At 46.2% G+C, this 16,397-nt stretch overlaps 1 protein-coding gene across 5 annotated transcripts in view; it reads right to left on the bottom strand.

Annotated features, from left to right (window-relative positions):
- The window catches only part of puf (ubiquitinyl hydrolase 1 puf), a 115,543-nt gene that overhangs the window by 42,973 nt on the left and 56,173 nt on the right, over positions 1–16,397 (bottom strand). For all 5 annotated transcript variants that reach the window (XM_070521856.1, XM_070521857.1, XM_070521858.1 and 2 more), the window contains 12 exons: positions 14,998–15,138; positions 13,670–13,783; positions 12,566–12,652; positions 11,931–12,125; positions 9,562–9,690; positions 8,921–9,061; positions 4,932–5,087; positions 3,608–3,706; positions 3,320–3,499; positions 1,744–1,933; positions 558–721; positions 172–237 (listed from right to left, as the gene is read on the bottom strand). In XM_070521856.1, coding sequence (XP_070377957.1) covers positions 172–237; positions 558–721; positions 1,744–1,933; positions 3,320–3,499; positions 3,608–3,706; positions 4,932–5,087; positions 8,921–9,061; positions 9,562–9,690; positions 11,931–12,125; positions 12,566–12,652; positions 13,670–13,783; positions 14,998–15,138 — 1,662 coding nt within the window. The remainder of the gene's footprint in view (positions 1–171; positions 238–557; positions 722–1,743; positions 1,934–3,319; positions 3,500–3,607; positions 3,707–4,931; positions 5,088–8,920; positions 9,062–9,561; positions 9,691–11,930; positions 12,126–12,565; positions 12,653–13,669; positions 13,784–14,997; positions 15,139–16,397) is intronic.

Here is a 16,397-nt window from a genome sequence, read left to right as displayed (position 1 = left end):
GAACCTTACCAAACCACAATAACAATTAGTGTATTTTTTATCGAAGATTCTTACACAGGGAGTGGCACGGCTACCTGTCATGGCGCAACTGAGATACGCCAACACAGTCATTCTCTAGTAAAAAAAATGCATGTGAACTGTACGGGAAAAAAACAGTGTTTTTGAACTCACCAGGAGATATGCAAACATTCGCTGCAGTTCCCTTAGTGTCTGGCCGTGCTTTCCCTCAGCAATCGTCTGAAAAGAAAAATAGAAGCAAATTTCACTGCAATGGGCTAAATGCATGTGCGATGCACATATTGCGTGACAAAAACTTGAATGCAGAATGACAACGTAACATGATCCATGCTAAAAAGAAATGCAAGTGTGACTGCAACTGTAGAATAAGAAAGAGAAAAAAGGAAGGCAATGGTATCAAACAAGTTTCCTTTATGCATAATGGTGAAATCAGTGCTGTCAACACACTGGCAAAGTCCGACGTTGTCGGTGCAGGTCAAACGAAGACACACTATGAAGACACGCGCCAGGAAAAATTATGCTGACTTCACAATGCTCACCTGTGCCGAGAGGATAGAAGCACGCGCTTGAGGCAGCATGAACAGGTGCTGCATGCAAGAAGCGAGGTAGCAGGTGGCCCCAAGGTTGGTCAGGCCCACATAGCCGCACTCGGAGCGGCCATCTTCATGAGGCCAGTAGTCCCAGGGATAGGGGCTGTGCGACTCTGTAAACAGGAGGCACACAATGTGGCATCAAAGTGGGAGAGACACATGGCAGCCTTTTGATTGTCTAGTAAGATAAGCAGGCCCAAGAGATGCACAGTCGTTTCAAATGGTTGTTAGGTAAGATAACAGACATGCATGCTTTCGGTTGCCTTCAGTCGCGTTCTCATAGGATAACAGAGCCAGAAATATGGCGCTCCCTTGACTTGTCTTGTAAGATAAGAGATTCAAGTTACGCTCATAGGCAGAGAAGAACATTGGCTTTAACAAGGAACCCTTGGTTGGCTGCTTTTGTTCAGAAGAGGACATTCATGCCTACATACATGGATTCCCAAACTACAGTAGAACCTCATTGTGATATGACCCCGTTACTTACAATTTTCTAGTGCCAATGTTCGCGATTGAGAAGACAAAAGATGACCCAATACAGTTACCCTTCCTTTTTACCAGTTCATATGTTCCAGGAAAGCATCTTTCGTCATGAGCATCATGTTTTGCTCTGGCAGCATCACAGACATTGTATTAAGGAATTGCCCACAAGCTCGATTTCGTTTCAGTTTCCTGTCGCCACCTTAACACATTACATAAGTAGGAAAACACCAGCAAGAGTCTGGCAATTCAGGCCCACCCCGACATGCATTGAGTGATTCGCGCCAAGTGTGCATGTCAAAACGTCCCGCCAAAATGCCCCACTTGAACCTTCAAGAGAAACTTCTGTCCCCACCCGATTCTGAATGTCCTTGTGGCAAGAGTTCTTTTTTTCTTAATGAGAGTATCACCTACGGTATATTCAACAACTAAATACACCCAAAAAAAGCTAACAGCAGCCAGGCCTGGCCAGTTAATGAGAAAACTTGTTCAAGCAGTTATGACAGGTTTACATTGAGCTATTAAACAAGTTAAATGACAGCACAACTCTGCCACCAAAAAACAACCTTACCAAAAAAAAAAAAAACAGCACACTCGCAATGTGGCGTCAAGCTCTGTACAGGAAGCACAGGGCCTGTCAATGCACGTTACTCACTCGGGCAGTGTTGCTGGAGCAGGCGGGCGTGGATGAGCCGGAAGTTGTCCTCGGAGCCCCGGACTAGTTCCAAGAGCAGGTCATAAGCCGCGGCCCGCACCCCGGATGACTTGCACTTTGGAAGCAGGCGCCTCTGGCTGCTCTGGTTGCTCACAGTGAACAGGCAGCCCATTATGCCCAGGGCAAATTCCTGAAATGACACGGGGGCAGAGCGTGGTCACCGGTAGGCATGGCAGAAGGCTTACAACAGATAAGCTACGTACAGTCACTAGCAAAAGTCTGCAGACCACAGATACAGTCAAACATTGTTATAACGAAGTCGCCTCGGACATGAAAATGACTGTTGTATCCAATGTTTATTATAGGCTGAGATTAGCGAGAAACATTTGAGGTTTGCCTTGTTATAATCGTGCTTCTTATAACAAGGCTCAAATGCGTCACAAAAAATGTTACTTTTTCACAGCTTAGGTGCAGAGCTGGAAATGAAGTGGTACAGGCAACGCCTGCATGTTCAACAATTGCAATGCACAGATGGAATTCCACGCTGAACCGCTGTGGCACAATTTTTCTGCCAGTGCTATGGTCTCCTAACTATTGCTCCCGTGTGTACAACACTGGTCAATTAATCAGCACTTATGAGCGATTCTTGATCAGCATTGCCGAGCAGTCACTGAGGCTTACTGACAATGACCAGAGGCTGATGTCAAGCTGGGAAAGTATAAATCCCGGACTAAATACTTGGCTGAATAACACTGACAGTTTCCTTGTCCTAATGAAGCATGCTTAGTGTTTTACCTCTGTAACCATTTAGTACACTGCATAGCAGAAACCATGCTTCTGAAAACTCACGCTAATACAAGGATATTTTCAGATCATTCAAATTGATCCACATTTATACCAGCACAAAATTTCTCCGCAGTCTGAGAACTTGGAAGGTTAGAACTAAGTCTTTCTAGGCTCAAAGTTTCTGAGACGGAGTTTCTGAGAGTAGAATGAGCATAGCTATTGCCACGTCAAATTTTAGCTACTCTGTTGAACGACCTTTGAACTCTTCCCAGGGGCACTTGGAAATGACTAGTCGAATGTGCCATCAATAATGTCTTGCGCACTTTTTGCCAGTGAACAATGCTTCACTGGTCGATCACTTTATCCCTCAGAACAAGACAAGGGGGCCGCTTTGTCCGAAATTTCTTGGATGTCCTTGCCGATTTTGTATCAAAAGGGCCTTGTCAAATGAGAATGTGTGCTCTGCACAAATACGTACTCGAGCACCGTTGATTACTCTAGAATTTACTGCGCAACACGTATAAATAGTGGACAGACTTGACCCACGAGTTAAATTTCAATGAGTGTGCACACCGATACCGCTGTGCTTTGAGCATTGCTTGTTTTTCTGGTCTTATGTTCACCCAATAAACAGTTAGATTCGTGACAAAGTTTTTGCACTGACAGGTTCTTCGACACCACAACGACTTGATAACAATGAGCTTCAGTATACCTTCGAGGCAAAGGCAAGACAAAGGAATGAGGAAAAAAATGCTAAAGACTAAAGAACTGAGCCATGCCGTCCACCCACCTGGCCCTGTTTGCTGAACTTGAACGGAGGATTGTGCTTGGCAACAGCTGTGGCCAGAGAAAGCAGGCCGTACAAGCCATCGTCATCTTGAGAACTCTGCAGAGCCCCTTCTCGTACGTCTCTGTTGAAGATGGCTTCAGCGACACGAGACGCCAAGCTGTCCAAGTCGACAATAGGTTTCTGCAGAAAGCAGCGCAGGTCATGTTGATGCTTGTGCACACACCAGCATTTTAGTTGTCACACTGCATTCAACATTAAAATTTGAAAGCAATGTTTAAAAAAATTTACCTGGTCGGGTGACACATCGTCTTCCAAGTTGTCTACGAGTTGGCACACCAAAAAGAAGTAGTCTCGGCAACCAGGTCCGTACGGTTCTTTTTCACCCTCCTTTAAAAAAAAGGAGCAACACAGACTTTAGGTTATCACATACAATTTAACGAAATCGATGGGACCAAGGAGTTACTTCACTCAACTGAGAAGCCTGTTGTTAAATCGTTGCGCTAAATTCAGCACCGAAACACCCGTTACCTTCGCCCCGTAAGCCTGTTACTTCGCATGCCCCGTTACCTTCGCATGCATACGCTGCTGAACACGAAGTTGCAGATTTAAATTCTGACTGCTTTCTCAAGTGTTTGGAACACGAAAACACTACAATACTAAGACCTAGGTGCACGTCACAGAAGGAGTCGAAATAAATACAGCAGAACCACGCTGATGCATTTTTCCAGGTAGGGCACAAAAGAACATGTTACAGAGCCATGGAAAAATAACATTCGGGAAATTACAACGAAAAAAATGAAAGCAGAGTGGTATTAAGTTGAAATTGTTTATTTCCTCAAGCTTACCCTTCAAGGTATTAAAAGACATTATAAAAATCAATGTGCCTGCATTTTCTTTGCCATTTGTCTTTCAGCTTCACTGCTACCAACACACTTCCTAGCCTAGCAGCGAGTGGCCAGTTAGCGACGCCATAATGATAGTCGTAGCTGGCAGCTATGATGAGAGACGGTGCGTGTTCTGATGCTAGCGCCGCCTGACGATGTGAATAAAACAGGCATCATAGAAGCTTGCTTCCTCCTCTCTGGCTGTGGGATGGTGGTGTGCGTGAGCCAACCACATACCTGTTGCGCACTTTGCAGTACTGTCCCGCAAGAATCTTTCCGTTTGGTTAATAATAATATATGGGGTTTTACGTGCCAAAACCACTTTCTGATTATGAGGCACGCCGTAGTGGGGGACTCCGGAAATTTTGACCACCTGGGGTTCTTTAACGTGCACCTAAATCTAAGTACACGGGTGTTTTCGCATTTCGCCAATTGCCAAGTTTAAATGCAATGCAAGATGCAAAAAAAAAAAAAAAAAACAGGACAAAATGGCGACCTATCGACTGAGAACCTTATGCTCGAGAGTCAGTTGGGCGGGACTGTGAAAACAGGCCACTTAACAGCCAGAAAAAAAAAAAAAAAAAAAAAACTCAACAAGGAACACATCAGCGGGGTTCTACAGTGCTAAGTCTTCAACTAAGGCACGCTTTACAACCCACACAGAGACGCTCAGACTTTAGATATCAACATTAGGTTTTGCAAACGATTCTAAGAGACCGCCAGCTCACATCGTGATGCAAGGGCTGCATGCTCTGTGCGGCAGACAGGAAGTCCAGGAGGCTGGCCAGCAGGGGACCAATGTAGGTCTGGCCTCCGCGGCCATCGGCGTCCACGCCAAGGCAGAGACGGTACAGGCCGGTGCAGGCCTCCCGTCGCACAGCGGGCTGCAGAGGAACGCCAGCACAACACGCGTCAGCACTTCCTCGCTCGTCTGGAGTGCTCAGCTTGCAAAGCAGGTCAACAATCAGCAAACAGACTGTTGAACTCTATGAACACTCGTGTTAGGTTGTAAGATGCAGTGAAAGTAAAGATTTGGAAAGAGAAAACGAGCCAGAAGGCACCAAACCCACAGCATCATTAACACAGAAAGCTTCGACATGGGAAAAAAGAAACACCATAGAACAATGAAAGGACAGGACAGGAAGGACGCTGCTTCTGCAACGGATTTTAATTAATTAAATTAAATTGTGCGGTTTTATGTGCCAAAATCACATGACTAGGAGGCCGCAGTGGGGACTCGGGATTAATTTTGACTACCTGGGGTCACGGTATACAGTCGCCGACCGATTTTCCGGACTCCAAAAATTCGGACATGCCCGATTATTCGGTAAGCTTCGCGGCACCGCCATTCTCCCCATAGACCATAATGTATAACAACTGCCGAAAGTTCGGACACCTTGCAACCTCTCGTCTGATTTTTCGGACACTCCTTGAGCCAACTCGGTCGAGAGCACCATGCACCGACTCTGACCGGTGCATGGTTTGACTTGCTGAACGCCATTTTTGTTTTGAACGGAGCTTCCTTGCTGCCCCACGAAGTGGCGCTACTGGAAATCCCCGCTCATCATCATCGGTTATGCCCAGTTCGATAGAGTGGCTCTGCAGCAGTTCCGGTTTCAGCTTAGTAAGCCATGTCAAGACAATCCAGCAGCTGATTTGTTTCTTCGCGCACGACGCTGCGAGCATGCCGCGTTTTTTCGCAACGTTTTTTTTTTTTTTTCGCTTGTGTGACTGGTGTCGGCACGGTGGTGTTTGCATTGTGTGCTGTGTCGAGGTTTCGGTGATCCAACGCGGTATACGGAAACACCTTGTCAAGTGTCTAATGGCGCCGACAGTGCCCGCGCACACTGCGCTGGGGAATGCCGGCCAGCGGGTGCCGGGAGGCCTAAGATTTGTCGCCTTCCGATGTGCTCCCTACCGATGCGGAAAATGTTCTGCCGAGACTTGCGCAGTGGTTGCATTGTGATTCCGGACACCGTCTCATTGACAGTTTCGCAGGTGCTGACACTGCTGTACTGACATGCGCAGAACTCGACGACGGCGAGATCATTCGTCAGGTTTCTGCTGCACCGCCGGACGATGACCGAGTCGGAAGTTGACGCACCATGTGCTACGCTGCCGTCGCATGCGGAGCGTGCACAAGCAGTGACTGTGCTTTCAGCCGCCTATAGTGACCGTACGACCCTCTCCGAGATTCAGGCTTATCTAATTGCGTGTAAACGGAACAGCGTGCAACGGCGCATTCGCGATTTCTTCAAGCTTACTGCCGAGCCCGAATAAGTGTGTGGATATAAAGGATTTCATTTTTTTTTCATAATCTGCTTTTTCGGACACCTGTTTATTCGGACATTTCCGCAGTCCCCGTGAGGTCCGAATAAACGGTCGGCGACTGTACAGGCGTTTTTGCATTTCACCCTCATCAAAATGCGTCAGCCACAGCTGGAACTAGTTGTACTGCATTGTAAAGTGGCCACCCCCCAAAAACCATGCGATGACATCCTAAAATGCTCAGAAACACAGCACAAGTAGTCCAACGCACATGCCATGTTTCTGAGCATTCTGAGCAGATGTATGCAACAATACGCGTGCATGTTTGAATAAGTGTGTTTTGGCTATGCTGCGCTATCCATGCTCCGCGACCCTACCCATTACTAAAGCCCCTCAATTTTCCAAAAGTAGCGCCATTCTTAGATCTTTCCGCCACCCCGCTCACCCAGGCGCTTCCTCCTCCACTCCTCCTGTCGCCCCAGCCTCCTCCGCTCCCCCATTGGCCAATCTGTGTCACGTGAAAGCGGGCCCCGCGCTTTTGTATATTTTTTTCTTTCCGGCGCAGAGCAGGCGCCGCGCTTTTGTATATCTTTTCTTTCCAGCGCGCTGCGACCCCCATTCTTGGGCCTGCGCGTCGAAGTACGGCAGGCGGTTTGAAGGAGCGCGGTAGTTTTATACAATGTGTTAGGGCCGAGTGCTTAATTGCAATGCCGTGCTGCTGCGCCTACGGTTGCCACAACAGACCCAGTGACGGCAAAAAGCTTTTTGTTTTACCATCCGCCGGGTGCAACGCAAAACGAAGAAAAGTGTGGATTCACAAGATCGGGCGGGCTGACTTCGAGCAAGTGGCAAAGAACGCGCGGCTTTGTGAAGTGACACGGCTCCTCCAACCTCTTCTTTTGACGCCCGTGTCAAAACGGGCCCGTGTCCAGTGCATTGGGGGTGCGTTAAAGAACCCCAGCTGCAAAAAAAATTAATCCAGAGCCCCCATTATGGCGTGCCTTATGAGATCGTGGTGTTGGGATGTAAAACCCAAGAATCAACTTTTCTTCTGTCTTGTGTGCCTTGACTGTTCCAGTTAACGCAACACTGCTTCCTTGTGAAAACTTACAATGCAAAAGAATACAGACGCACGTAGTATAGAGAGATAAAATTAGCACTTCAACAAAAGTGTTGCTGGTGCCAATGAGGGAGGGGGATAATTATTTTCTGAACCTCTTTCCAGTTGTCCCATCAAGTTCCTTCTTTCTTTTCTATCAAATTCTAACCATTTGCACTGTAATAAATAAATAACGATTTCATATGCTGGTAGGTTGTTAAAATTATCTATACCGCCTATGTGTGAAAACGTTGCTCATGGCCACCACAACCTGTGCATGAGCTACGTACATCTGTAAAAGGCGCGGAACAGAAACGGCCCTGCTGCCAGGCATTGCCGACCGCAGACAGTCGGAATCTCTCACGCGCCAGCCGAACAAAAGCATCCTGCAGGTACGTAAATTAACCTACGAAACCACGTGCACATACTTTCGCGCTGTCAAAACCTGAAACTCTGGTAATTACTCGCGTGTCTGAGCACACCGCGTGCTTGTGTCGTGTTTCAGCAACACGAACTTTCAACGTGCGCGCGCTTTACGCCTCAAATACGCCTTGAATAATGGTGCTTTTCTCTATTTCTTCCGCAAATCCGACACGACATTCTTAAGGCCAGTTACCGACTGACAAAGCAAGATCTAGATTGAAAAAACTGCTCCGCAGGACTCGAATGAACTTTTCCGCGGATTTCCTCCCGTAGCGTGTTAGCCGTCGTCTGCTACGGCAGGTCCACCACCAGCGGCGCCACCGTCGAGGCCGCGCCGAGCGGAGGAGGAGGGAAGTGAATGGCGCTACTTTGGGAGATTGAGGGGCTTTACCCATTACACCTCTCCAGCAGCCGCCCTATCCTCTACTTACACAAGTACTTTTACAAGCCCAAAAATTTGACAGAGCCCTGACCATGTTGTACGGTTATATCTTCCGGATGATTACAGGCCAGCACACGTTTGGGGGTTGAAACTGCCTGATGGACTCCTCTTTGCTGTCTGTAGACCACCTTCACTTAGTAGTGGCATGTATCAACCGCAATGGTGCACCGCCATCTTTGAAGGGTGTGCCAACATATTCCTGCACAATTGTGCAAGGACAAAAATATACACGAGAATGAAAAGAGATAATGTTCCTATCGCAGGACAAGCCTTTGTAAATAAATGTGAGGGCAGCCACAAACCCATATTGCCAAAATGAATGGCCAAAACGGTGAAAGATGCAACTCAGCCCTACGAGTGTGAAGCTGATAAATAGGTGGTGAAGCTGATAAATAGATGACACTATAACAATGAAATCAGGCAAGTCGCACAAGTCGGAACAGTCTACAGGTTCACAGATGACAGTAGAACCCAGGTGTACGCACGTCGGGATCGTCCAGCACGAGGCGCCGCAGCCAATTGTCCAAGCCTTGGCCAGATGGTGGCTGGAGCAGCAGGGGTGGGCCCGGCGGCGGAGGTCGAGAGTGAGCCCACGACGCCAGGAGGCGCATGACGCACTGCACCACCTGCGGCAATTCGTCAATTTGTGACGTTTTCTAGAACGAATGTTGCAAAGAAGATTACCTCAACTTGTTCACCCACGATAGTTAGCAGTGACAAGCCCCGTTTATTACTTTGCCTTCACGTCTACAGTCATCATTATTTTTTAAAAAAACTTCACTGTTACCGAGCATTACTCCTTTTATTTCTAGGTAGCTACAACTTATTAGCCCTGCCCCAATTCCTGTGTAAGCGCGCTTTTGGTAGCTCTTTGGTTTCTTCATAATGTAGCATAATCCTTCTTTACCGATTATCAAATAGAGAGAGACGAAGTCGAGCTATCAGACTCCTTGACATCATGGCAAGCTGCGGCAGAAATTGGCATTGACACCTGACCGCCTGACTGCTGCGTCTTTTCTGGCTTACCTAGCCCTGAAGTTTGTCCGTCGATGTCTACTCATCAAGTGAGCTTTCACTGTATTGGTTGGGTTATGTCGGAAGGCAAGGACAATATTGTCCAACTCACCTGAGGCCTACCCCAGAATCCAGTGCGTAGTTCGTGAGGATCTCGTAGGAGAGCGCCTTCTCCTAGCGCACCCTGGAGGAGTCGAATGAGGCTCAGGGATTCGGCACTCGACAGCATCTGAAGTAGCACCTGTAATCATAAAGAGCACAGATAAGCTGAGGGTGCGAGGTTCTGCTTATCAAGTAGAAAAAAAACAGATGTGGGAAGAAAATGCTGTTCCACATTAAGCGAGACGGACACCTGCTGAAGATAATTCACATGCGAAACAATTACAATGATGATGGCAACAGCTAAACAACTACAGTGCAGTCCACTTATAATGATACCACATATAACCACATATCAATTATAACGCTGAGTCAACTCAAGAGTATCGCCTTGTGCATTAGGGCTATGGGAAAAAAAACGCCCATATAAAGCAAGTGCAGATTGGTGACTATTTCAGCACGCCTTACACTTGACATGCTGTTTAGAGGCATAAACACTTTTTCACTGCCCTCTTTCTCCAATGTTTATTCTTTAGCGCAAGTGACAAAGCGGAGTTTGGCACTACAAAGGTACGTGCGCCAGTATTTTTTTTTTTTAACGGCAGTCCAGATACAACAATGATGTTCTTTTTGGTATTGTTTGATATTGTGGGGATGCGCGACTCTTGCGCGTCCCCTGATGATTTTCCCGCATAGCACGTCTCCTGTACTCCCGCTTCGCCGCGTGGCCTGCGTGACGTCCGCGCGATCGATGTGGTTGAAGCGCAGTCCGAGAGATGGCGCTAGTGTTGCGCTGCTGCGGGGTTACTTGGGTGCGGGAGAGACAAGGCGCTCTCTCTTGGGTTCGAGACAGCAAGCAGCACGAACGTGCCGTGCGCGCGTGCAGCGACCCTCTTTCCAGGCGGGTCGGCGCACGGCGTGGACGTCTCCCGCGTGCGCGCCGACCCATGCTTCTGCGAGACCGCCTCGCGTGGCCGCCTTCAAACGCACCACCGTTGGCGTGACCGAACACACAAACGACCAGGCGTTGGGATCCAGCATGGGGCGAACATATTGGCTAGCTTCCGGTCGCGGTGAGTCGTACTTCTAGATTTGTCACGTGCCCATCGGCATGCTTTGTGGATAGCAACTCGGCTAGCAGGCATTGATCTATAAAAGGTGCAATAAATGCACTTGTGATTGTTTGCACTACTGTGTTGTCGTTCCTTTGTCCCAAGAGTAACGGAGGAGAACCCCACATCTGGCCCACAATATTGACCTAAATACAATAAGCACAGATATAACCAATTATCAGATATAACAAAGTATGCCTCGACTTTTTCTCATTGACGTCTAAAATGTAATAAACATTATAGCAAATTTTGGATAAACAGGTATTTTGTCATTACATGCAACATCATTGTACTAAAGTTTGACTGTACTATCAACTCGTAGTACTGCTGCTACTAGTACTACCACTTATATTACTACTGGGGCTACTAATACTACAACTACTAGTAGTACAAAAGAATAGAAGCCTGTGCATGATCCCTTACTGATGCCACCAACATCTACAGAAGGCAGCATCTTTACAGGCTTCGTTCTGAAGCGCCTGAAGCAATCTTAAAGTAGAGGTATAATCAGGAATGTCCTGCATGTCATTAATCATGGTCACTTCTTTTAGGAGTTGTGATACAATGACATAAATTTTGCACGTAGAGCTGCGGATGTGGCATCCAAAGGTGTTTATCCAGTGATGATCACGGTGACACGCATTCCACTGTTTTACTTCCGTGACCGCTGCAGCCGCTGGTTAGTGCTTTACGCTGTGTTCAGAGGGCGTAAGCGTCCTTGCTGTGCACTTTGGAGTGGTGTAAGTGGAGGTCATGAGAGGGCTAGGACCACTGCTGGCTGAGTCAAGCACCACCATCCCATTTGTAATGCACCAACCGTCTGACCTACATTGTGCAGGGACTGAAGCAATGTCTCTGCGACCTTGTCAACCGTCACACCACAGGTGCAGAGGCAGAAGCTTTGATTTGATTTTTCTTTTATATTCCTTATAATATCTTGTGACAAATCCTTCCAAAATTAAAGAAAACTAAACTGTCTGATCTAACTGCTGTGCAACGAACTCTTAACAAAGACCTGGTGCCACAGAATAGTGCATACATTTGCCAGGACCAGACTAAATCGCTTGATTTTCGTGATTAACAGGGGTCGGCTCAGCAATCTTTTACCACACAACTTACGCAGTTAGCTCTTTTTTAAACAGCACACACTAAATTATACCTTTAATTTTTCTAACAACCTTTCCTTGGTTTTCCCGCAGTCGTCCTAAAACCAACAGAGGCTTGTATACAAGTGACAACTGGCATTATGCACAAGTGCTGAAGAACTAACCTGCCCTAGCCTTGGCACAAACAGTCGATCTGGATTGGCACGCCGTTGACGCTTGGCCTTCTTTCGTGGCTGTTCCAAGATGGCATCGACAGACAGAGTGTCTGGGCAGGCATCGGACGTCATGTCCATGCCTCCACCTTCAACACTCAGCTGGTACAGAACCCTCAGCAGGCAGGCAAGGCAGTCTTCTGCCCACTGCACACATTCGGGGGGGGAAGGGGGGGGGGAGAAAAAAAAGAAAACATTTTGTGTGATTCGACACTTCCCCTCTAGTGTTTCTTTTTTGTTTTGCTGATTCCTACTTAAGTTATGCACTAGTAATAAGCTATCTGTTGACGATTACCTAGGAAGCTCTCTGATTTCTTTATTACGAATACCTGCCCAACCCCCAAAATTACATGGACCTCACGTGGTCTGGGAATCAGTTGAAGTGGAGCTTTCTTATGTATTTCTGAGGAATGATGTTCTTATTTAATGAGCAGTACATTTTGTGTTGCACATGTGAGCAGCAAAAGCAGGAAGGTACTGTTGAGGCCCATGACAACTGAGCAGCCAGCTGTATGGAAGTTAGGTAACCGTGGTACTATGTCCAAAATGCGCTTTCAGCAAACAAGTACATAAGCAGGGTTACTTACTTCGTTCCACTCCTCGCCTTCGTGAGGATGAAGCACTCCCGAAGTGAAGATGTCAAAGAGATGCCGCAGGCCACCACACTCCACGAACTGAAAACGAATGGGTGTCGCACTTTCAGTCAGCTGCAGACTAAACAGGTAATACAAAATGGGCTTACATCCAAGCTCCTTAACACGTTGCACAAAAGGGAGTTAGTATATCATGTAGATTTTATCTGTCAGTACCGGTGGTAACTATGCTCTGATAAGCTAAAACGATACTGTGAACATCCAGGAGCATAAAAGCTCCTCATGTGGCCTTAAATGTGACGCTTAAGAACAGCGCAACATAAGGCACAGATAGTCCTATCCTTTTTGCTCAAGTCTTATTTCGTGCTATTCTGAAGCTTGAGCCCTGAAACATCCAGCTCAGCAGCCTAGATTAGTAAATTGAAAAATAAACAACTGCTCTGTCAGGTTTCAGTAAGCTGCTGGTGCATTTAGACACCCCTCCCCACACCATGTTCGTTTCCTAAACCCCTTTAAGTACCATGCAGTTGCTCAGGCGAGCAATTAACGAAACTCTGATAATTTCCCATGGTAGACCTAACGCTTATTGCGTTGCATGCACATCACCCTCATCAACTCTCACATCTGCTCCTATTTTCAGCCTACCATGACTTTTTGTTCAATCTCGGATCACAACAGACATAATTAAATGTTCCATTTATGGCATTGACATTTTCAGTGATACTTTTGGCATTTATGTTGACATTTCTTGGCGGTTATAGTCACAATAATGGCTTTGCTGCAGCACACAATGTGGATGATATCAGCCACAGAAATTACTCGAAATAATACCAAACTAGATGCAATCCCTCCATCATCATTATTTCCTTTTTTTGTGTGTGTTTCATGTTAGCCCTATATGAAAAGCAAGAGAGAGCAGCTGAACAAAGCTGAAACAAAGAACAAGAAACAAAGAGGCTGAAATTCAACGAAAGAAAAGAAATCGCTATCTAATGCACACATGTGGATACATACACATACATACACACATGCACATGTGCACGCACACTAACTGCTCCCACAGGAAAACACAATCTCCACTAAGATCAAGCACATCACCTTCTCTGCCCACGTTGGGCCCAAGGGAACCGAAAATCCCATGTCTTTCGCATCGTCTCCGATCTCATTGGTAGTAGAGCAGCATGGCCCATTGTTTTGGGAATGCAAGTCCACCTGAAGAGAATGTAACACAGCGTTGCTGTTTCTCCTTACGACTTTCTACTTAACTCCTTTACTTAAATTTAAACTCAAGATCAGTTAAAACCTGCTAAAGCTTCACAACAATCTGCAAAAAAAAATGACAATGAAAGAGAAGATCAAATAGAGTAAACAGACAATTTTAGGGCCTGCAAGTAGTATGTAGTGTTATGATAGCAATGCCACTGAAAGGCATCCAGGACATTTGTCTATGTTAATAGCAGAGTGCTCACTGAATATCTTTTGAGAATACTTTGTTTCAAAGAATAAAAAGTGTCAAAGGGGTTTTATAACCTATCATTTAATCATATCTCCACATAATTAAAGACAGGCAGCACCACTAACTATGAACATACCACTAACAAAGTGCTCAAAACATGCTTGAATCCACGATGCATCCCTTCAAATCCGCTAATAGTTGCACCAAGAAATATTTCATTAAAATGCACTGAAATATCTGCTACCTGTAAGTATGTTTCGGCCACTAACAAAGCGAACATACTCTAGAGATAACAGAACGTCTACTAAACGTGATGACACCAATTTAAGAAGGCTGTCCTGCTAAGTGCTGACCAGCATCTGTGCCTACTGCGGCTATAATTACACACTATTAGTGGCAACTGTCCGTATGATGTACCGCCATGGACGTCATTCTTTGCAAGAACATCAAGTAAAGGAGAGCATAGGCAACTAGAGAAGCTACAAATATGTGCCCACGTCTGTTCTTGCAGGTACCCCGCAAAAGCATTGCTAATTGAGCAAGCTGGAAGGCATTCATGACGACCAGCGTGCAGAAAGATGAACACAAGAATTTGTATTCCGATTCCGTTTACTATTTTTCGTGTTCATCTCTCGGTGCACTAGCTGTCGTGTCTTGCAGGGTTGTTTGCAACTCATGGCCATGTCATTAAAAATTCCAGGCATACTTGCGCAATCTCCTGCGAAACCTACACAATCCTGTGCTGTTGTGTGGCAAGCTGAAGGCAGAGTCTGCAAAGGTCACAAAACACATGTACCTCGGTGACTGGATGGCGGCGCCCTCGGAATGTATATGTATGTGTGCGGATAATATATGAGTGTTGTCTGGGTCACGGCAACAACACTAACAATTAATTACAACTTAGTGCTGCAAGACTGCCAACGTCATTGAAAAGCCACGGCTGGAATCCCCGAAAAGACATGCTTCTCACATCGCTTTCTTTCGGTTGAACTAAGTGGGAGCGAGATCCACGCTGGCGTAAGGATTCCACGATCTGGAGGGAGTACATCAACTTCTGAGGTTCTTCTGGGTTGAGCAGAGTTTGGAGGGCAACTGCCGCACCTTCGGGTTCCTGAAATGACGAAATGAGACAGAAAGAGTTGGCGACAATCCACAATTCTCAAGTGGAGAAGTTCCCAATGATCAATTTACCTACCGTAGAACCTTGCTATAGAAAAGTCACATCCAACAACAAAATACTTTTGTTATATCTAACACTCGTTGTAAGCAGAGAGAACAAAATTAGATCAGATCTATGTGAAAGAAGCACATACATGATACCTCCGATGAGCCAGCAAAGGTGCTTTCGCCAACAATGACTGCTCATCGGCAGCTTGCCGTGCCAACATGTGGCACTAAACAACGTTTAATTACAGACAAGCACTTCGACCTGTTAATACACAACAACCAATCGATGCGATCACACAGGACCTGCACATTGACTAGCCAGCTCCAGACCAGCCAAGTCAAGACACTTGCCACAACATGCACGTCCGTCTAAAACATGCCGTTTCAAGTTGGTCTTGCTAACTATATCACATCTTTGCTTCAAAAATACGGGTTTTGAGCCTGCAAGTTAAAAAGATATTCAAGTTGTTCTGGCCAAGCAGCTGACATTTTTGCTGTCAGTATACATACCTAAAGCTGCTGAGTGAACAAACATTCACTCTGCTATAACCAATATTTCCTCAGAACTTCCACCTCGGTTTCGGTATAGCAGCAAAACACTAATTGAAATAAAGCACGGTGAACCAAATTTTTGATTTATTTTCTCATATCTGATAGTTCGTTATAGCTATGTTCATTATGGACATGACATTTGAGTACCATATTTACCCAGACCTAATAGAGCACCTGTTTTTCAGAGAAAATGGGTCTCTAATTTGCCTGCGCTTTACAGATGGATACGAAACCAAGACACGCTCACGCCGTTGGCAACAGCCTGCCGTCGAATGCCAGCAGCATCACTGTCACGAGCACGTTTTTGAGAAGGTTGCTGTGAGTTCATATGGGTTCATTTCGTGCTCGACTGCAATCCGGAGTGGCCATTTTGAGATACTTATCACTTTCCCAAGATTCCTGGAGTTGTGCAGAAGGCTCACTATCTGCATACAGATATTGGACTTTTTGAATTATGCAGCTGACAACGTTCCCTGTCCAATGCCGAGTCACGCAAAATCTCATGAAAGCGATAGCACTATCTCTAAGAGTGACTGCTCAAGAGTGTCGCCCCTGCATGCTTGGTATCTGTGGCTAGTGTAGTGCAAATGGCGATTATGCTTAAAGTAACTTGTGCTTGGGCGGAAATTTTTATTGAAGTTTTTTGATAGA

The sequence above is a fragment of the Dermacentor albipictus genome, chromosome 7 (genome assembly GCF_038994185.2).
Source record: "Dermacentor albipictus isolate Rhodes 1998 colony chromosome 7, USDA_Dalb.pri_finalv2, whole genome shotgun sequence".
Taxonomy (NCBI): domain Eukaryota; kingdom Metazoa; phylum Arthropoda; class Arachnida; order Ixodida; family Ixodidae; genus Dermacentor; species Dermacentor albipictus.
Note: the sequence above shows the minus strand (reverse complement) of the source record. Positions and strands in the feature narration are given on the sequence as shown.